General features: G+C 42.6%; 1 protein-coding gene across 4 annotated transcripts in view; it reads right to left on the reverse strand.

Moving 5' to 3' along the window:
• Positions 1-22277, reverse strand: part of Cnot10 (CCR4-NOT transcription complex subunit 10) — a 63186-nt gene extending 40909 nt beyond the window's left edge. For 3 of the 4 annotated variants that reach the window (XM_036192463.1, XM_036192461.1, XM_036192459.1), the window contains exons 1-6: positions 21983-22277; positions 8526-8620; positions 7308-7469; positions 4926-5076; positions 1529-1671; positions 482-568 (exon numbers count right to left, since the gene is read on the reverse strand). In XM_036192463.1, the coding sequence (XP_036048356.1) occupies positions 482-568; positions 1529-1671; positions 4926-5076; positions 7308-7469; positions 8526-8620; positions 21983-22256 (912 nt within the window). In that variant the 5' untranslated portion in view covers positions 22257-22277. The remainder of the gene's footprint in view (positions 1-481; positions 569-1528; positions 1672-4925; positions 5077-7307; positions 7470-8525; positions 8621-21982) is intronic. The other variant, XM_036192460.1, reaches the window with a different exon arrangement.
• Between the last annotated feature and the right edge of the window lie 1075 nt (positions 22278-23352).

Here is a 23352-nt window from a genome sequence, read left to right on the forward strand (position 1 = left end):
AATGTAAGAGGGGTGGGTCATTTACACATGCTCAAGTTCTGCTTTCCAGTGCAGGACATTCAATCCATCTGCTTACAACACAGTCAAATGCCAGTCACATGCAAATGCAACCTTTAAATTAAATATTTGTTTCCATTTTTGTTTTTGTGGTGTTGGGGACAGAATCTAAGGTGTCATGCATTGTAGGCAATCATTCTACTCCTGAGCAAAAAACCTACAAATCCAAATCTGCATAATTTATCTTATCTGCATAATTTTAAAATTCCATATACTGACTTACTATACATTCTAGGTTATTTCAAAGTTCTATACAGTAACTTAAAGAAGTTATAATATATGTATCTCAAGCAAAATGTATTTAGAGGGAAAACTGTACTTCTAAACTACAAGCCTTCCAACCTAATAAACATACTGCCTTGAATTAGTGTTTGTGCGCCTCTCACACTGCCCAGTGCACGCCCACCCTTTGAATACACGCTACCTGGTGTATCTTGGATTTTGCAGCCTCTATTAGAGCTCCACTCTCAGCCTTAGGATTAGATCCATCTTTGTTGCTGTTATTGCCAGTCTGTACAATAGTGAAACAAAGTCAATCAAACAGTATCATCATAACTGATTTCCCAGTGAGCTAAGCACAAAGAGCTCAAGTCAAGTGCCCAGAGGCCATTTTCAAACTGAACCTGCTGCAGAGCCCACTCCCAGGGACTGAGGGTCAGTGTGGCATTCCTAACAGGAAACTCACAGATGAACATAACTATGGATCCACTTTTAAATGAGGGGTGCCACTCAGACTGTATCTCTCTAAAACCCAAGACTTCTTACACCTTTCTCCTCTAACACCCTCCTCTGCTATGAACACTGCCAGCACCACTGACCCTAACTTCAAGGGAACACTCCATGTCCCACCTTCCTTATGCGTGGACCCACTAGTGAGCTCACCCTGGCAGCTCTCCACACGTCTTAGACGCTGCTCATGTGAGTATCACAGTGATTCAGCCCCTTTGTGCTGTTTTCTCCCCACCAGTTACTTACTCCAGCCCTCCCTTTCTGACTGTCAGATGGAGTATTTCAATCAGACACTCAATTCCTGGAGACTTCTCTAACATTCTTCCTTCCTACCCATGAGCTCACTGTACCCCATCCATCCCTTCCCTGCAGAGGGCCCTGAAGACAAGGACTGCAGTATTCCTAATGTCAGATTAGAACCTACCACACATATACACATCTACCAAACGAAGATCTACTTCACCAAATACAAGTGTCAAATATGAAAACGAAATATTAATGCAACACAAAGTTTAGGGGGAATGTTAAGAGCATTCAGCTGCAATCTCTTAATACACTTGTTGGGGTTGAAAAATGTACACTATGCAGATGTTAGTAAATGAAGTTTTTAAAAGGCAGTTTACAAGGTTGGACAGATAGTAGCTTCTGTGAATCACATCCCCATAAAGCTGCTAGGACACTATCTCACACGACAGACATCGGTCACACTTTTTAAGTGTCGGTCTGACGCCTGGGAACTCACCTCATTCTTCCCATTTTTGTTGCTGCTGCCCTGTGAAATCATTTTTTCTAGGACAGCCAGAAGATGCAGAGCTTTCTCAGCTTGGTGGGTTAATATATACAAGTCTACAAGCAGAAAGCACACTGCTTGGGCAAACTTTTCTTCTGGCAAAACAAACACACAAATAGGAAAAGTTATAATCCAAGGCTGAGCATACACCTCTGCTTACTCTTAAACAGGACACAGCTCTGCAAAACAAAGCAAATCTTCACTCCAACAAAGGATGTCACTAAAGCCATGAAAGAAAGCAGCATGCTATCCTAGAACTGCCATTGTTATATTGGGGTCTCCAGGCCTCTTTCAGGGAGTCAGTGACCGAGCATTCTTTGTACAGTCTTTATAAAGCCAGCCACACAGTAGGAAGAAGCTTCAATTCCAGCACTTGCTTCATTACTTACAAATACACAGTGACTTCTGCATATCACTTAACTTCCAATTTGTATTTATTTTAGTGTGACTGTGCATGTATACGTGCATGTGTATATACATGTGTTTGTGTGTATATGCACTTCTCCAGGTATATGTGTACCACAGAGTATGCATGGAGGGTCAGAGGCTTTGCTTGATTACTGCATCTAAGTCTCTAGTGCGTCAGCCTCTACCTTCTTACCTGATTTCAGCACTACTCCACAGCATTCAGCTACCTTCCCAGTCTGTGTTACAGCTTCTCTAGTAAGAGTGACAGGGTAAGGGTTCCTGTTTAGCTCACTATAGTACCCCACACTCCAAAGCCACTTTTCTGTGTATCAATAAATGTGCTATATGAAGAACGTGCAGAATCAGGGCTCCAACTTGGATGGATACTCTAGAAGTACAACTATAAGATGGCAGAAAGCCAAGTGTGTGGGGGAGAGGAGAGAAGACAGCCAGGAAAGAGCATTTATTTTAGGGAAGTGACTGTCCTCTGTAGAATACCCCAGTGGGTAGGTACTTTGTCCAGATCTACAGAATGTACACCAGGAGTAAATCCTAATGTAAGCTACGGATTCTGTGGGACTGTGACGCGTCAGTGTGGCTCATCCACAGTAACAAGCACACTCATCCTTACCAGTGAGGGGCAACCGTTATGGGGAGTTATGATTGCTGATGAGGAGGGTAATAGGAAATAACGGTATTTTTCTATTTTGCTATGAACCCAAAACTGCTTAGAATAAAACCAAAACCAACCAAACAAAACTCAACTAGTACAAAGCAAAAAATGAACCGTACTTAGTGGTGCACACCTTTCATCCCAGCACTTAGGAAAGGCAGGCAGATCTCTGAGTTCCAGGCCAGGCTGATCCACATAGCCAAGTTCCAGGATAGCCAGGGCTACACAGTGAGATCCTATCTCAAAAATAAAGTAAGGGGCTAGAAGTGGCTCAAAGGTTAAGAAAGCTTGCTGCTCTTCTAGAGAATCAAGTTCCTGGTACCTACATCAGGCAGCTTACAACTGCCTGTAACTCCAGCTCAAGGGGATCCCACACCTGACTTCCAGGAATCTGTACCCATGTGCACACCCCTCCCCAGACACCCCCAACACATATAATTAAAAAAATACTTAAAATATAAATAAACAAAACTTTTAAATAGAAAATTTAAAGTAACCACAATAATTCTCACAAAACTAAATCAATCCAAATGACTTACACTGAATTTTATATTCTCTTAGCCATGGTAGAGATTTACAGCATTTTGTGAACTGTTGGCAGAGTTCAGGAAAGCACTGTCAATGCTTTCTAGCACACAGTGGGGACCAATTCTAACATGTAGCTTCATGAAGGGACTTTGTCCCTGTCACACTGCCTCTCTCCTGGCCAGCCTACCAGTCACCAAGGCATCAGAACTGAGAGACAAGTGAACTCAAAATGGTTCCCTAGAGTCAGTTACCAACTGCTCAACAAGTTGTCACAGGGTCCCCTACATATTCTCTTCCCAAGTGCCACAGGCAACCACACTCCCCCACTTGCTGTATCCCCAGAGACTGGTGTTTGGACGTCTCCTTAACGGACTGATCTAACAGAAAGAGGAGAGTCCTTGTGGACTGGAGAGCATTGGTGTCTCTAACCACGTCCAGCCCACTGTTCATTTGCTGGCTCCTTCCTGTCCCTCAGCCCCCACCTTTCCCAGTTCTTAGGTCAACATCACAATGCAAACACAATCCCATATTAGCTCTCTCTGCATGCAGAAATTTCAGCAGGGCAACAGAGAAATAAACTACCCTGTCCTCTTATATTCCAAAATGGTCTTTTAAAAATGTTTACTTCATGCACATAAGTGTTTTGCCTGTGTGTGCGCACACACATATATATGTATGCCTGGCGCATGCTAAGGCCAAATGTAGGGCTAGGAACCAAACCCAGATTCCCTACAAGAGCATCAAGTACTCCAAAACACTGAGCCATCTCTCCAACCCTCCCAATCTGTTTCATGTACATTAAGGAAAAAAGGGCTCCAGGTCATTAAGGAAAAAGAAAAGATAAATGTCTTTCTACTATCCAACAGTTCATTCCTTCTCTTTCCCTCTTCCCACCTTCCTTCCTTTTTGATAGGGCCTCATGAAACCCAGACTGGCCTCAAACCCAGCATGTGTCAGAGTATGACCCTGAACAACTGGTTCACTGGATGCTAGGATTACAGGGGTGTGACAGCATGTACGGCACCTTTAAAATTCAGGTGAGAAGGAGAACTAAAGGAAACTGGACTTCTCTAAATGTCATAGAAGTTTTATCTAGTCTAAAATCAAATTTAAAAAGGTTGAAATAGCTTTATTTTTGGTCATTTTATATGTGTGTGCTCAGGCACGCAGGTGAATGTGTGTACATGTGTGTGGAAGACAGCAGAATCTCTGAGGTTGTTCCTTAGTGACTGTTCACGTCAGTTGTTTTACCTGCATGTATGTCTGTGCACCATGTGCATGCCTGATGCCTGAGGAGGCCAGAAGAGGGCGTCAGATCTGAGAGTGACGGGTGACTATGAGCAGCTATGTGGGGGCCGGGAATTGAACTCGTCCTAGGAGAAGAGCCGACGCTCTTAATTACTAGGCCATCTCTCTAGCTCAACCCTAGGTTTCTGAGACAGGTATCTCAAGAGCTTAGTTTGTTATGGAGGCCAGGCCATCTGGCCAGCAAACTCAGGGGTCACCCGTATCTGCTTCCCTAGCACAGTATTACAAGCATACACTACTACACTCAGCTGCTTTGATGTGCGTTCTAGGCATTGAACTCAGGTCCTTACATTTGCAAGGCAAGCACTCTACTGACTGAGCTGGTCCCTTTAAATGCTGACATACAGCTCTAATTTAGGTCATCTAGAAAAAAAAAATAGAGAATTTTCCAAGTAAGAGAGGATGAGATTTCTGGCTGGACAGATAACATACCAAAAGGTTCTATGAATTGATAAAGTTTTTCACCAACAGATATGGCCTCCGTATACTGCCGCAGATGATAAAGAATGACAGCTTGATTATAATACAACATGCTGTTTTCAACATCATCTAATCCATCCATTTCTTCAACAGCTGAGTGAACCTACAAAACAAGCCAGGCAGAATGTGCTCTAACAACAGTAAGAAAACAAACTGCAAGTGAAAGACTTCAGCTGGATGTGAGGCACATCCCTGTAACCTCAGCACCTACAAAGCTGAGGCAGAACTACTATTATGAGTTCAAGGTCAGCCAAGGCAATACAGTGAGTTCAAGGCTCATTCATCTTCTGAATAGCTGTGAATGTAGATATGTGCTACCAGTTCCAACACATCTTATTTTCCTATATTTTAATAATACCTTCCCCAGGCTGGTGGCACAAACCCCTAATCCCAACACTGGGAGGAGGGACAGGCAGATCTCTGAGTTCAAGGCCAGCCTGGTCTATAGATCAAGTTCCAGCATAGCCAGGGCTACACAGAGAAACCCTGTCTCAAAACCAAAATAGAAAACAACAAAAAATAGTCCTGTCAGGTTCTTTTAATTAAAAAAAAAAAAATTTTTTTTTATTTACTTATATTCTATGTATGAATGTTCTGCGTATATACTTGCGTGCCAGAAGAAGGCATCAGGTCCTATTAAGATGGCTGTGAGCCACCATGTAGTTTCTGAGAAGTGAACTCAGGGCCTCTGGAAGAACAGAAAGCACTCTTAACCACTGAGCCATCTGTCCAGCCCTGTACCTTCAGGTGTTTTGTTTTTTTTTAAAGATTAATTTATTTATTATGTACACAGTGTTCTGCCTGCAGGCCAGAAGGAGCTGGATCTCATTACTATGGTATGAGCCACCATGTGGTTGCTGGGAATTGAACTCAGGACCTCTGGAAGAGCGGCCAGTGCTCTTACCCTCTGAGCCACTCTCCAGCCCGGAACCTTCAGGTTTTAATTAGTTCCAAATACTAGAAATTATTTCATCTGTCTCATTCACATTAAAATTCTGTTAAACAAAACATTCTGAGTCTGACTTACATAGCATGTTCCAGGCCAGCCAAAGCTCCATGATGAGAATGAAGAAATTCGTCTTATAAATAAGGGAAATCAGAATCTTAATTATGTTGTCCAAGACCAAGGGAGTATATTTAAAGGTTTGGTCCCATAGTAAAAAAGAACAGCTGTTGTGAGCCACCATGTGGGTGCGGGGTTTTCGGCATGTGCAGTGAGTGCTCCGAATGCTTAGCCAGCCCATCTTTCCATTTTGTAGAGTAAGATTTCTGAGATGTGTCTCATTCTATAGCCCAGGAGGACCCCAAACACACAGCAATCCTCCTGCCTCATTTTAACAAGTGTAGGGATTATAGATTAGGTTTGTATTTATTATCATTGCTTTTTCTGTTTGTTTGGAACAGGGTCTCACTATATGGCCTTGGCTGTCCTCAGCATACAGCCTCCTGAGTGCTGGGGTTAAAGGCGTGCACATACTTGGCTTACTTGTTTTCCTAAGACAGGGTCTCCGGTAGCCCTGGCTTGGCCTAGAACTCATTTTGTAAGCCAGGCTGCCTGAATCTCTTTACATTTTACAAGTCTCTAATTACTATTAACACACATAACTAAAAATCTAGCCACATTAAAACTAACATTTCTTTGCCATCATAAAAATGAAAACAAATTATCATATAATGTTATAAGATTAATTCTGATTGACATTTCCCCAAATCATGCAGTGGTTTAGTCTACACGGATGTAACAACCTTGGTATGGCTGATGGCATGGAACCTAAAGCTTCACAGAACACAGTGGTTCATAACCAGACTCAGTCACTGAGATGGTTGAGCCTGACATGGCAGGGAGTTCACATTGTGGAGAAGACCCTGGCTGACCGGCAGCTCAACGGAGCTCTTCTCTATTTACCCAGCCACTAGCTTCATATTAAAAGGTGTCTTCAATAGAGAAGAACTCCACTTCCAAAGACAGGCAACTCTTTTGTAGTATTAGTTTAGTTTAGTTTAAAATTTCTGTTGAGTGTTCATGTGTGTGAAGCTCCTGAGAAAGCTAGAGGCTGATGTAACACATCTTCCTCTATTGCTCTCCATCTTTTTCTGGAGACAGGTTTCTCATTGGCCTTGGGCTTACTAAATAGGTTTGGCTGGCTGATCAATGCCTCCCCATTGTTGGGACTGGAACAATAATTAAATCAAACAAAACTAATAGCAACAAAGGATTCAGAGAAATAGAAATTCTGTCTTTAATATCAGACAAGCAATCACATTTATTTTCCTTAACTATTTGTATTTCACAAATTAACACAACAAATTTTTACAGTTAAATTCATTTTTCACCTGATTCTTCAGCTGGTTAAGTGTTTGCCTCAAATTATCTGTTGTTGTTTGATTATTTTTAAAAAATTCAGCTACTGCTGTATTCAAAATTATTTTGTAATCATCTTTGTTTATATCTTGGAGACAGGCAAGGTGTTGCAGACAGGCATCATAATTTCCAGACTAAAAAGAAAAGACAAACAAAACCACACATATATACACAAAATTCCATGTCAGCTTTAAGAACAATACAGCTTCTCCAAATACGTTTCCCTCCTCTTACTTCCGTTTTAAAGTGGGAGTCCCCCAGTATTCTAAGTGAAAGCTCTAGGTAGAGCGCGGATAGGCGTGTCTGTCATGTTTTCTAAGACTCAAACTCTCACAGCAGCAGGTAGAGCCATAATACACACATGCAGACATGATAGATAAATGTGCACATATTGCTGGCGGGGTACGGATAGGAGAGGCGAGCCAAGAAAGGGAATGTAATTATTCCAAAGGTCAGATCCTAGTAAATATAATCTGAATGCAAATCAAATCCTTCTGTCTAATGTATATATCCAATGTATGTACATGTAAACATAAGGTTTTTTCATATTGTTTAATGTCAGAAATGTAATTCTGACAACAAATACTTGGTGTTCTGCTTTAAAATTCAAGACAAGGAACGGACAAAGTGGGGAAAGGGGAGACTGACCCCCACACTGACCAACCTAGATGTAAAGACTCAAACCACACTGGAGCTAAAACATGTTTGTGAAAAAAAATCTGGGGGTGGCTCGAATTGCTTCCAATCTTCTCACCATGTTCACATAAAATGGAGCCTACTTCTCCCTAAAGTTCATTCCTGAATTTTGACAGAATAGAATTTATAAAATTCAGCTGAGTGTGTGAGGTGCAGGCAGGAGGGTATGCTCATGTAGTGCCATAGCCTGCTCCTGAATGAACAAGCCAACGTACAATTTCCATTTTACACTTCAATTTCTTGTAGCTGTTTATGTTATGGAGAAGAAAAATATATTGGCCTACTTTTCTGACTTTTCCCTTAAAGCAGAATGTCTTTTTCTCTTTGCTTAGTTGTGAAGAAGAGGAAATACATGATAAAGTAACTGGTTTGATCTCTTTCATTGTACACTGACTGCTTCTGAACGTCCAATATTTTTTAGTTATCTAAATAAAATGCCAGAAATAAAAAAAAAAAAATTCAAATGTGTTTTGAAGAGAAAAACCGTCTCTTACTGCGAAGGCCTGGAAAGCGCTGGTGGACAGCTCCTTCTCCTGGTCGGTGACCCCAGACGACTGGCCTGTCCCTTCATGTTTCTCAGCTCCCTGATCTGCAAACACAAAGTTTCTTTAGAAATGAAAGTTGGGGCTGGCAAGAGGGCTCAGCAAGAGAAAATATTGTTTGCACGAAAGCCTGACAACCAAGTCCAAACCCCAAATCTTAAAGGTTGGAGAGAACTAAGTTATCCTGACCTCCACATGGGTTCAACAGCTCATCACATGTCCACACACGCACAATAAATGAAGCTGGGAGGAGCTGGTAGAACATGGAGATAAAAGCTTGGAGCAGGGATGCCTTTAATCCCAACACTCTTGAGAAGGAGCCATCTCTGAGGGCTGAGACCAGAATGAACCCAAACATTCTACCCGAGGACAACCCAGGCCCCCTTTCTCTCCCAATAAAGCTCTAGAAAGGTTATAAAACACACACACACACACACACACACACACACACACACACACACACAGAGGCAACAACATAGAGACCTGTATGACACCATCATAACCTAGTGATTCCACACCTGCAGGACCCAAACATACCAAGGCAGAAGAAGAAATCAGTCCTAAAAATGACTTCAAGAAGATGGTAGAGGCCTTTAAAGAGGGAATGAAAAACTCTCTTAAGGAGGAAAGAAAAAATTCCCTTAAAGAAATGGAAGAAACAAACAAACAAAAAATTGGAAGAAATCAAAGAAAGCCAAGAAAAAAGTAATTAAACAGATGAAGGAAACAGTGCAAGATTTGAAAATTGAAATTGAGACAATAAAGAAGACACAAACTGAGGGAATGCTGGAAATAGAAATTCTGACAAAGGATAAGGAACTATAGATGCAAACATAACCAACCAAATGAAAGAGATAGAACAGAGAATCTGATGTTGAAGATACAATAGAGAAAACAGATTCATCAGTCAAAGAAAACACTAAAGCCAAAAGTTGTAACACAAAACATCCAAGAAATCTGAGACACCATGAAAAGACCAAACCTAAGAATAGTAAGTATAGAAGGAGAAGAATACCAACTCAAAGGCACAGAAAATATATTCAACAAAATCATAGAAGAAAACTTTTCTAACCTAAAGAAAGAAATACCTATGAAGATACAAGAAGCTTACAGAACACCAAGTAGGCTGGATCCAAAAAAAAAAAAAAAAAAAAAAAATCCCCTCACCACATAATAATCAAAACACTAAACATACAGAACAAAGAAAAAATATTAAGAACTGCAAAGGAAAAAGACCAAGTACCATATAAAGGCAGACCCATCAGAATAACACCAGACTTCTCAATAGAGACTAGGAAAGCTAGAAGGTCCTAGACAAATGTTATGCAAACACTAAGAGACTACGGATGCCAACCCAGGCTATTATACCCAGCAAAATTCTCAATCACCATAGATGGAGTAAACAAAATATTCCATGATAAAACCAGATTTAAGGGGCTAGAGAGATGGCTCAGTGGTTAAGGGCACCAACTGCTCTTCCAGAGGTCCTGAGTTCAATTCCCAGCAACCACATGGTGGTGGCTCACAACCACTTGTAATGAGATCTGGCGCCCTCTTCTGGCCTGCAGGGACACGTGCAGGCAGAGTACTGTATACATAATAAATAAAAATAAATCTTAAAAAAAACAAAACAAAACAAAAAAACCACAAACAGATTTAAACAATACTTATCCACAAGTCCAGCCCTACAGAAAGCACTAGAAGGAAAAATCCAACCTAAGGAAATTAAACACACCCATGAAAACTCAGGCAATAGATACTACCATACCAACAAATACCAAAGAAGGGAAACAACACTACTACAAAACAACAACAACAATAACAACAACAAAAAACAGCCGGGCAGTGGTGGCGCACGCCTTTAATCCCAGTACTCAGGAGGCAGAGGCAGGCGGATCTCTCTGAGTTCGAGGCCAGCCTGGTCTAAAGAGTGAGTTCCAGGAAAGGTGCAAAGCTACACAGAGAAACCCTGTCTCGAAAAAACCAAAAACAAACAAAAAGCCAAAACCAAAAACAAACAAACAAAACAAAACAAAAAAAACAAACAGGAATTAACAATCACTGGTCATTAATATCCATCAATATCAACGGTCTCAACTCACTTATAAAAGACACAGGCTAACAGAATGGATACGAAAACAGGATCCATCCTTCTGCTGCATACACACCTAAATTTCAAAAACAGACACTACTTCAGAGTAAAAGGCTGGGAAAAGGCTTTCCAATCAAATGGACTTAAGAAGCAAGCTGGTGTAGCTATCCTAGTATCTAATAATAGACTTCAAATTAAAATCAATCGAAAGAGATCAGGAAGGAATTACATATTTATCACAGGGAAAATCCACCAAAATGAAGTCTCAATTCTGAACATTTATGCCCCAAATACAAAGGCACCCACATTCATAAAAGAAACATTACTAAAACTTAAAATGCACATCAAGCCCAACACATTAGTAGTGGGAGACTTCAACACCCCACTCTCACCAAAGGACAGATCTACCAGGCTGAAATTTAACAGAGAAATGAAGGACCTAACAGATGTTATGACTCAAATGGACTTAATAGATATCTACAGCACATTCTACCCTAACACAAAAAAATGTATCTTCTTCTCAGCAGCACATGGAACCTTCTCAAAAATTGACCACATGCTCGGTCACAAAGCAAATTTCAACAGATACAAAAACATTGGAATAACCTCCTGTATCTTATCGGACCACCATGGTTTAAAGTTAGATTTTAACAACAATAACACCTATAGAAAGCCTACAATCTCATGGAAACTAATGCCTACCTGTAGCACCAATGGGTCAAGGAAGAAATAAAGAAATTAAAGATTTCCTAGAATTCAATGAAAATGAAAGTACAAACTTATGGGACACTATGACAGCAGTACTAAGAGGAAAATTCACAGCACTAAATACACACATAAAGAAGTTGGAGAAATCTCATACCAATGACTTAACAGCACAACTGAAAGCTCTAGAACAAGAAGCAAAGTCTCCCAGGAGAAACAGACACCAGGAAATAATCAAATTGAGGGCTGAAATCAATGAAATAGAAACCAAGAAAACAAAACAAAGAGTTGGTTGTTTGAAAAAAAAAAAAAATCAACAAGATAGACAAACCTCTAGCCAAATTAACCAAAAGGCAAAGAGAGAGCACCCAAAGTAACACAATCAGAAACGAAGGGAGACATAACAACTGACAACGAGGAAATCCAGAGAATCATCAGGTCATATTTCAAAAACCTGTACTCCACAAAATTGGAAAATATGAAAGAAATGGACAACTGTCTGGATAGATATCACATACCAAAGTTAAATCAAGACCAGATAAGCTATTTAAATAGACCAGCTGGGCGGTGGTGGCGCACGCCTGTAACCCCAGCACTCAGGAAGCAGTGGCAGGTGGATCTCTGTGAGTTCGAGGCCAGCCTGGTCTACAGAGCTAGTCCAGGACAGGCTCCAAAGCTACAGAGAAACCCTGTCTTGAAAAACCAAAAAACCAAAACCAAAAAAAACCACAAAAAACAAAAAACAAAAAACCCCAATAACCCCTAAAGAAATAGAAACAGTCATTAAAAGTCTCCCAACCAAAAAAAGCCCAGGACCACATGGCTTCAGTGCAGAATTCTACCAGATTTTCAAAGAACTAATTCCAATACTCTTCAAATTGTTCCACACAGTAGAAACAGAAGGAACATTACCAAGCTCTTTTTATGAGGCTACAGTTACCCTGATATCAAAACCACACAAAGACGCAACAAAGAAAGAGAATTACAGACCAATCTCCCTCATGAACATTGATGCAAAAATACTCAATAAAATATTGGCAAACTGAATCCAAAAACACATAAAAAAAAATTATCCACCATGATCAAGTGGGTTTCATCCCAGGGATGCAAAGATGGTTCAACATACAAAAATCTGTCAATGTAATACACCATATAAACAAACTGAAAGAAAAAAAAACACATGATCATCTCATTAGATGCTGAAAAAGCCTTTCACAAAATTCAACACCCCTTCATGATAAAGGTCTTAGAGAGATCAGGAATAAAAGGAACATTCCTAAACATAATAAAGGCAATCTACAGCAAGCCAACAGCCACCATCAAATTAAATGGAGAGAAACTCAAAGCAATTCCACTAAAATCTGGAACCAGTCAAGGCTGTCCACTCTCTCTATATTTATTCAATATAGTACTTGAAGCTCTAGCTAGAGCAATAAGACAACAAAAGGAGATCAAGGGGATACAAATTGGAGAGGAAGAAGTCAAACTTTCACTATTGGCAGATGATATGATAGCATATATAAGTGACCCCAAAAATTCTACCAGGGAACTCCTTCAGCTGATAAACTCCTTCAGTAAAGTGGCAGGATACAAGATCAACTCAAAAACATTAGTAGCCCTCCTATACACAATGATAAAAGAGCTGAGAAAGGCCAGGCAATGGTGGTGCATGCCTTTAATCCCAGCACTTGGGAGGCAGAGGCAGGTGGATCTCTGTGAGTTTGAGGCCACCCTGGGCTACAGAGTGAGTTCCAGGAAAGGCTCCAAGGCACCCTGTCTCAAAAAGCCAAAAGAGCTGAGAAAGAAATCAGAGAACATCACCCTTTACAATAGCCACAAATAATATAAAAAACTTGGGATAACACTAACTAAACAAGTGAAGCACCTGTTTGATAAGAACTTTAAGTCTCTAAAGAAAGAAATTGAAGAAGATATCAGAAAATGGAAGGCTCTCCCATGCTCATGGATAGGTAGGATTAACATAGTAAAAATGGCAATCTTACCAAAAGCAATCTACAGATTCAATGCAATCCCCATCAAAATCCCAACACAATTCTTCACAGACTTGGAAAGAAAAATACTCAACTTCATATGGCAAAACAAAAAACCCAGATAGCTAAAAGAATCCTGCACAATAAAGCAACCTCTGGAGGCATCACGATCCCTGACCTCAAGCTCTACTATAGAGCTATACTAATAAAAACAGCCTAGTACTGGCATAAAAACTGACATACGGACCAATTGAATCAAACTGAAGACCCTAATATTAATCCACACACATATGAACACTTGATTTTTGACAAAGAAGCCAAAACTATACAATGGAAAAAAGAAAGTATCTTCAACAAATGGTGCTGGACTGGATGTCAACATGTTAAAAGATTACAAATAGATCCATATCTGTCACCATGCATAAAACTCAAGTTCAAGTGGATCAAAGACCTCAACATAAATCCAGTTACACTGAACTTGATAGAAGAGAAAGTAAGAAGTACTCTTGAACGAATTGGCACAGGAGAACACCTCCTAAATATAACACCAGTTGCACAGACACTGAGATCAACAATTAATAAATGAGACCTCTTGAAACTAAGAAGCTTTTGTAGGGCAAAAGACACAGTCAATAAGACAAAAAGACAGTCTACAGAATGGGAAAAGATCTTCACCAACCCCACATCTGACAAAGGGCTGATCTCCAAAGTATATAAAGAACTCAAGAAACTAGACATCAAAATACTGAACAATCCAATTAAAAAATCAGCTAAAGAGCTAAACAGAGAATTCTTAAAAGAAGAATTTCAAATGGCTGAAAGACATTTAAAAAGGAAATGCTCAACATCCTTAGTCATCAGAGAAATGAAAATCAAAATGACTCTGAGATACCACCTTACACCTGTCAGAATGGCTATGATCAAAAACACTAATGACAGTCTGTGTTGGAGAGGATGCAGAGTAAAGAGAACACTCTTCCATTGTTGGTGGGAGTGCAGACTTGTAAAACCACTGTGGAAATCGTATGGCGGCTTCTCAGGAAATTGGGAATTGATCTACCTCAAGACCCAGCCATACCACTCTTGGGCATATACCCAAGGAATGCTCAATCATACCACAAAGATACAATGCTCAGCTATGTTCATAGCAGCACTATTTGTAATAGCCAGAACCTGGAAACAACCTAGATGCCTATCAACTGAAGAATGGATTAAGAAAATGTGGTACATATACACAATGGAGTACTACTCAGCAGAGAAAAACAATGACAGCATGAAATTTGCAGGCAAATGGATGGAACTAGAAAATATCATCCTGAGTGAGGTAATCCAAACCCTTCTGGACAAACATGGTATGTACTCACTCATAAGTGGATTCTAGATATAAAGCAAAGAACAATCAGACTACAACCCACAGAACCAGGGAGGCTACATAGCAGGGGGGACCCTAGGATGACTGTGGCTTATAATAAGTTTTGGTTTTACTCAATCACTGGGCAAGCTTCAGTGAAACATTTCACTATTAGGATAACAATTTGTACTGTATCAAGCTGATGCTAGAAAAAACAAAACAAACAAACAAATAAATAAAATCTTAGCTGGGCGGTAGTGGTGGCACACATCTTTAATCCCAGCACTTGGGAGGCAGAGGCAGATGGATCTCTGTGAGTTCCAGGCCAGCCAAAGCTGTTAGTTTAGAACCCAGCACTACATAAACTAACTATGGTGGTGCCCAGCACTCTAGTGGTAAAGTCAGGAGACTCAGTTCAAGGTCATCTTAAGGTCAGATTAAGATAAGAGATCCTAACTAAAAAAACCTTGTTGGGTGAGAGGGGGCTGTAGAGATGACCCAGAGATTAAGAGCACTGACTGCTCTTCCAGGGGTTCTGAGTTCAATTCCCAGCAACCACATGGTGGCTCACAACCATCTGTAATGAGATCTGGTGCCCTCTTCTGGAGATCAGGCAAACATGCAGACAGAACACTGTATACATAATAAATAAATAAATCCTAAAAAAACAAACAAACAAACAAAAACTAAAACAAACCCAAACCATTTTTTTGTCTAGAAAGCTGAGGCATGAAGATTGTTAGAAACCAAAGAGTTCAAGACCAGCCCAAGGAAGACAGTGAGACCTTGTTTCAAAACTAAAACACAGCCAGTGGTGGCGCATGCCTGTAATCCCAGCACTCGGGAGGCAGAGCCAGGCGGATCTCTGTGAGTTCGAGGTCAGCCTGGTCTCCAAAGCTAGTTCCAGGAAAGGCGCAAAGCTACACAGAGAAACCCTGTCTCGAAAAACCAAAAAAGAAAAAAACTAAAACACAATCAAATGCTCATTTTGGCATCACACTTACTAAAACTGGAGTGACAGCAGATCACCAAGGCCCAGCTGCAGGGACAACTTGACCATCTGTGAAGTGCCATACTTAACACCAAAACCAAACCAAGTAAGGTAGTAGGGATGCTGGCTGAGTGCTACAGGTGCTTGCCTAGCAGTTAAGGCCTCAGGTTTGAGCCCCAACACTGTGTGTGTGTGTGTGTGTGTGTGTGTGTGTGTGTGTGTGTGTGTGAGACAGAGACAGAGAGACAGAGACAGAGACAGAGAGAGAGAGAGAGAGAGACAGAGAGACAGAGAGAGAGAGAGACAGAGAGAGAGAGAGAGAGACTATCAACTATTCAGTAAGGTACTCAAAGTTTCTTTTTTCTGAGACAGGGTCTTAACACCAGCTCAGGATATCCTGGAACTTACTGTGTAGTCCAGGGCTAGACTCAACATCATGACAATCCTGCCTCAGCCTCCCAAATGCTGGGCTTACAGGATGAGCCATGATGTCCACCTAGGACATTTTAAACATCTGTCTTCCACTAAAATCAGACTTACATAATAGCCACAGCTGTCATCATCCCTAAAAAACAGAAAAAGTCTCAAGACTCTCCAGGAAATCGGGCAGAGGGGGGCTGACAACTCTGAACCTCATTTCTGTGTCTACAGGGACCTGAGCTGTACACGCTTTTAAAAACCAGTCAACCATAGTTGGCCTCATCATCTGCTCCAGGATAGCAACTGAGAAACACTTGGAGATTACTATTTTGTACTTCCTGTGCACTTGCAGGCTTGCTGCTGTCAGGATTTCCAATGTTTTAAGAGTCAAGCACTGTTCGTAGCTGCTGACTTCTTACCAGACAGGGTCTGCACATAATCCCACAGTGTGTCTTTACTTGTCCAAAAGTAGTCTCCGTTGCCAATGGAGAGTGGGCAAGCCCGCTCCTCCAGCAGCTTCACCTTCCTTCTGCCCTGGCCTAAGGAACATGGCTGACGAAGGTGTACAGAGCTCTTGGATGCACACACCTTGACACTCTTCAAGCTGAAAGACTTCATTTCTAACCACACACACACACACACACACACACACACACACACACACACACACACCCCTTTAGGTTTCAACTACACAGAAAAGAAATGTAAGACCTCTTCCAAACTGAAAGTCAGTTAACTGAAAGCCCAGGCATATTCCACCACAGAATGTTACCAGTTCAAAGATGATTGGAGGCTGACTACAAACTGTGCTGTCCAAACACAGCCCCAGAGGTGGTCAAGGAAAGACTGAAAACCCAATGCTGAAGAGTAAGACAGACAGTATGGTCACAAAATATCAGCAATTCCTTGGCAAAGCCAAGTTTTAAACTATGTCTTTCATCTTATTTTGTTGTTTTTGAGGTAGGCTCTCATGCAGTCCAGGCTAGCCTCAAACTCACTATGCAGCCAAGGAATCATCTGAAGGTTGTCCTCTCTCTTCCCCCTTCTGAGTGCTGGGATGACAGCCCTCACTGAGGTCATCAGGGAGCTGGTAGGACAGCTCAGATGTAGTTTCTACCACCCACAGGAAAAATGAACGCATCCAAACTCTCACATTAGATTCAGTATAATGGAAAGAAATGACAGGGCCAAAGGAGGAAGGTGGGCTGAGGAGATGGCTCCATGGGTAAGAGTGCTTGCTCTGCAAGCATGGCAACGTGAGTTTGGATCCCCAGACCCCACATCAAGAACTGGAAACAGCTGTACATCCTTCTGCATGAAGACAGAAGGATCCCAAGAGTTCAGTGGCCAGCTGCCAGCTTAGCTAAAACAGTTAGTTTCTGGTTCACTGAAGGACCCTGTCTCAAGAGCATGAGATAGTAGAAGACATGTGTCCTCTGGCCTCCACATGTTAGCAGAGCTGGGAAAAATGGGAGAACACCTGTTCCAGAGGCCAGAGTAAGGTACTTTAGGCTGCAGTGCTGCGGTTTCAAACACCCTGATCAAGTCTGTTCTCAGGGTAGCTGAGTGCCGTGGTACATGGAGACAGGGACCAACTCTGAATGCTAAGCAAATTGGAGGATAGCATGCGTGACCTCCATCTGCTCTCTGCCTTCTTTGTGTTTTGTTGTTGAGACAGGGTCCCAAGCTGTAACCCAGAAAGACCTACAATTTACTACACTTCCCAGGCTGACCTTGTCCTCTTCTGCCTCCAATCCCCAAGTGCTGGGGTCAGTGGCCTGGGTCGTCGTCACACCCATCCTCTCACACAGGCACTACTCTATCATTCACTCAACAACACAGCCACAGGGTCCTCATCCGAGGCTCAAACACTGCCATTTGATCTTTTGGACACTGAGCATCCAGCACTGAGGTAAACTGAGGACGATGACACACATTTGTAATCCCAGCACCTCAGGAGGCTGAGGCCAGCGTAGGATCTACAGGATCATCAACTGTCGAGGAGCCACACAACCCAGACACAATCGAAAACTGTTCTTCCCTTTAAAGGATCTTTAACTAAATGGAAAGAGAAAGCAGAAAGAAAATGCACAAATCCCCCCTCCTTTCTCCAATGTGTTTCAAACACTGCTTCCAGAAGCTGTTCAAGGGTGAGGCTCCCTTAGAAAACATCCCTGGCAGTGGTTTCGCACTCCTTTAATCTCAGCACTCAGGAGGATCTCTGCAAGGTCAAGGTCAGCCTCATCTACAAAGTGAGTTAGTTCCAGGGCAACCAGAGCTACACAGAGCAATCCTGACTTGAACTTCTACTCCCAACACCCCCTCAAAAAAAAAGAAAAAAAAAAAAAGAAAAAAGAAAAGAAAAATCGCATGGGAAGTGACTGCCATGGCTTCTCACAGCTCATGGTAGATCAGGAGCAGGGACAGTCCGGAGCTAACATCATTTAAGCCTTTACTAGCTCTAGGAGAAAGACACTATCACAATTTTACTGTATACATAGGAACACTGAGGCTTAAAAAGACTTCTCAGGCCACCAAGACGGTTCAACAAGGCACTGAGCCTGATGACCCAAGTTCAATTCTTCAGAGGTGAAATCTGAGTCCCACGTGCTGTCCTCTGACCTCCACATATGCATTGGAGCATGAATTCTGATAGACACACAGATAGATAGATGGATGGATGGATGGATGGATGGATGGATGGATGGATGGATGAATGGACGGATGGGTAATAAAAAGACTAAAAAGCAGCTGCTAGAAAAATGTCTCAGGCCAGGCGGTAGTGGCGCACGCCTTTAATCCCAGCACCCCTGGAAACTTGAAGTATACAGCACAGTGGCAAACAACCAGAGAGAAAACTCTTCCTCAGATAAGAGTGGGCATCTTGAAGACGGCCCAGTGGTTAAGAGGAGCACATTGTTCTTCCTGAGTTTGGTTCCTGGTACCCATGTCAGGAGGCTCACAACTGCCTGTAACTCCAGGTCTAGGGGATCGACACCTTCTTCTGAATTCTGCAGACACTGCACTCACAGGCATATAACCACATACAAACACAATGTACACAATTCAAAATAAAAAATCTTAAAAAATAAAAAAGTGGAAGATGAAGACATCCAAGGGTTTTTGTAATCTCCACACACATGCCACAACACATGTGTACCCCTCACACACAAACACATACATACCACATACACAAATTCACAAAATGAAAAATAAAACACATCAGTGAAGCAAACAGACTAAATAGAAAGAGACTGACAATACTTTCTGGAGGCTAATGTGAATAGATACAATTTTAAAGAGCGTGCATTGTTCATCAGAAGACCAGAGTTTGAATGAGGTAGCTCACAATTGCATCTAAGTCAAGCTCCAGGGGATTAAAACACCTCTGGCATCCTCCAATATCTCTCCACGTATGCACATCTGCATATACCCACACAAAGACACACACACACATATACAAAATTAAAAGTAAGTCTTAACTTGGGAGGTGGTGGTGCATGCCTTTGATCCCTCCCAACACTCTGTGAGTTCGAGGCCAGCCTGGTCTACAGAGGGACTTCCAGGACAGTCAGGGCTACATAGAGAAACCCCGTCTCAAAAAACCAAAAATAGCCGGACGGTGGTGGCGCACGCCTTTAATCCCAGCACTCAGGAGGCAGAGCCAGGCGGATCTCTGTGAGTTCGAGGCTAGCCTGGTCTACAAAACGAGTTCCAGGAAAGGCGCAAAGCTACACAGAGACACCCTGTCTCGAAAAACCAAAAAATAAAATAATAAAATAAAATAAAGCCTTAAAAAAAAAAAAAAAAAAAAAAGACTCGTATGAATGAGAAAATATGGAGACCTGAAGACCAGAACCATGTCACTTAAAACAGCAGAGATTCATGAGAACTTTGCCAAAGTCATCTACTTCACACAAATTCAGCATCTCGGCAGAAGTGTCCTCGTCCAGGAACATCAAGGCTGCTCTGGGTCTCTCTTCAGTTAGACCTGTTACACAGCTCTTACTTGCAACTGGAGTGCAAGTCCTGGGGGAGGTTGTACCTCTTCTACACCTGCGCAGAAGCTCGGGATGAATGAACGAGTGAAGCAATGCCGTGTGACTGAGACACTGGGTAGTCCTCTCTGTCTAGTAAGATGGTTCCAGGGAATGAAAGCCACGGCCTGAGTAAGCAGGAATGTTACCTGGGCCACAAGCACTGTCCTACTTAACAAGACGACGTTGATTTGTCTAGACTTGGATCCTACACCATGGGGATCATTCCTTCACGTTACTCAGATCTCTGCTCAAATATTACCCCAGAAGGGGTTGGCTCGGTAGGTGGCTCAGAGGGTAAAGGTGCTTACAGCCTGATGATGCAAGCCTAATAATCTGAGCTCGATCCTTGGCAAAGCATTCATGTACACACATACATTCACACACACTCACAAATAAAACATTAAAAATTCACCTTGGGGCTCAGTGATTAAAAGCACACATAGTTTGAGTCTCAGTACCCACAACCACCTGCAACTCCAGCTTCAGGGGACCCAACTCCTCTGACAGCCTCTGCAGGCAGCTGTACTCAAGTGCACACACCCACAATTAAAAATTTAAAAACAATTCACTAGAGATGTTTCCTGACCAACCTATCTAAGATTCTATAGCAGCAGGCTTGGTGGTACACACCATTAATCCAGCCCTCAGGAGGCAGAGGCTGTAAGTCTTTTTGAGAACACCCTGGTCTACAAAGCAAGCTCCAGGCCAGCCAGGGCTATACATGTGACCCTGTCTCAATCACTAATCAATCAATCAATCAATCATCCAATCAATCAGTTCCACAGCAAACTCTATTAGCCCCATTCCCTAAATCTTTATTGTTTTCTCATGGACCACTGAGAAGATTCTCCAATAGTCTTGTTATCTGTCCCTGAACTGGGATAGGCTCACTTTAACTTAAAGGTCCTTTGTCAGTTGTTGAGGACCACCTAAAATCTATGCTCACTGAGATTTTTTAGTTCTAACTAAAGTTCACTGGAAAAAGTGTGCTGACCAACTTTAAATTCTTGTCATTTAAGTTTCTTTCAATAAAACCTGAGTACCACAAAGAATATTACTTTCTTGAAAGGAAGATAGCAGACCTTCCAGGTAATGAGCTAAAACCTCTTCAAATTCCCTAATGGAAAAAATTCTAGAGGGGCACTACAGAAAATCATAGAGATTAGAGCTTAATCTTAGGCTTCAGAAGATGGCTTGCTGCTCTTGCAGAACTAACACTGGGTTCCAGCAGCCACAAGAGACAGCTCACAACGGTCTGTTAACTCCAGCTCCAGTAACTCCAACGTCCTCTTCTGGCCTCTGCCGGCACCTGCACTCACACACATTAATTAAGAATTTTTTTTAAAAGAAGTTAATCTTGAGGAGCTAGAAAAAACCAAGTAGCGAAACAAGATAACTGAGAGCAGGCAGAAGACACACTGAAACTTCACGTCTATTTAAACTGTTTTCAGAAGGAGGATTCCACAGGACACGCTGACCAGGGTCAAACTTTCAGTGGCTGAAGCTGGGGACCTTCACACAACCGTGTATGCTCGGGAAGACCTTCCCTTGTAGCGTCTGGAAAGCGGGGTGACTTATTCGAGTTTCCTGGGCCACAATTATCTCGGAGAACAAGGCAAGGATGGTCTGCAGCGGATTCAAGAGGAGTCACAGCAGAAAAACACCGGACGTGGGACCCGAGGGCTCACAGTACACAGCTGAGAAGAGTGAAGGGTAGAAGTACAGGAGCGAAGTCAAGTGGCCCTCGAGGCCCCCACGCGGGCCCCGCCATCCCCGCGCGCGGAGTGTCAGCCCCTGGGTCGCGGCGCGGGCGCCTCACCTGCAGGCTTGTCTGCAGCCATCTTCCCGCCTCGGCTCGAGTTCTTCCCTGCAGGTGGCGTGGCCCCGACTCCCGCCGCCGGGCTGGCCGCAGGCTCTGCAAGGCGGGGGACAACTCTAAGCTCACCCGGCTCGGGTCGCCTCTGGTTCGGGCCTGGACGGACCACGGGCTGAGGAAGTGACGAAGCTACTGTCCGTCGTCTAGCAACAGTACCAACATATCCGCCTGTGCAAGGCTGTTTTCCCCGCCATCCACAGCTTCCGCCCTGTAGCATCCAAGGAACACACTACTTCCGGGGCGGGGCCAGCTGCGCGGTCAGCTGGGCGTGGGAACAGTGGGTGGCCTCGGCCCCGGAAGCTCATGCAAAGCCGGAAGTATGCTAGTGCAGCCCTGAGTGAAACATGGAAAGGGTAAGGCTTTTTGTTCCGCGTTTCACCAAAATGACAAGCACCACACCTGACTTTTATGTGCCAAACGCTGAGCCGCGCGTGGCCTGAACTGTCTCACTGTTTTCCCACAACAACCATATGAGGGAGGCGTTGTTGCAGCCCCTCCCCAGATAAAAGACATTTTTAAGTTTTACAGCCGATTTGTTATTCGTAGCCAAGTTGCAAAAATCATTTACAGAGTTCCTGCATTATGCATCCTGTTTCCCTCATAGTGAGCCTGCATCATTAACTTACTATGTACATCCGTCACATGTAAGACATCAGCTTGGTGCATCACTATTACTAAGCACAATGATTTAGATTCAATTTCAGATCCTCTGCAAGAACAATACCCATTCTTAATCACCGAGCCATCTCCAACTCTTGACAGATTTTGTTTAATTTTTTGAGACAGAGACTCACTATGTATCTCTGGCTGGCAATCTTTGTGGCAAAGGTTTTATGTGTGAACGGGTTCTGGTTTGTTCAATGACCACTGCCTCGGGCTCCAGAAGCACTTACTCCATCCTTCCCTTCCCTTCCAGGGAACCACCAGTGCTTATGGTTACAGAGGTTTGTATCATGGAGGGAAACAGACACCGAGGACACATGTGTTAGCCTTTTTGCTGCTGTGAAAAATGCTCTGGAAAAGAATTTCAATGAGGGAGGATTGATTTTGCCCTGTGGTGTTAGAGTTTTCAGTCCACGGTCAACTTGGTTCTGTTGTTTCTGGGCCCTTGGTGAAGCAGTGCATTGTTCCAGGGCACATGTGGCAAAGTAAAATTGCTAACTTCGTGGTGGCTAGAGGCAGAGAAGGTTGAGACAGGAAGTAGCCTTGAAGGACATATCCCACTGAGATACTTATTCTCGAGGCTCCATCTCCTTAATTTCCATTACTTCCCGATAATGAATCAAATTACGAATCTTCTAATGGATGAATCC

The sequence above is a fragment of the Onychomys torridus genome, chromosome 7, assembly GCF_903995425.1.
Source record: "Onychomys torridus chromosome 7, mOncTor1.1, whole genome shotgun sequence".
Taxonomy (NCBI): domain Eukaryota; kingdom Metazoa; phylum Chordata; class Mammalia; order Rodentia; family Cricetidae; genus Onychomys; species Onychomys torridus.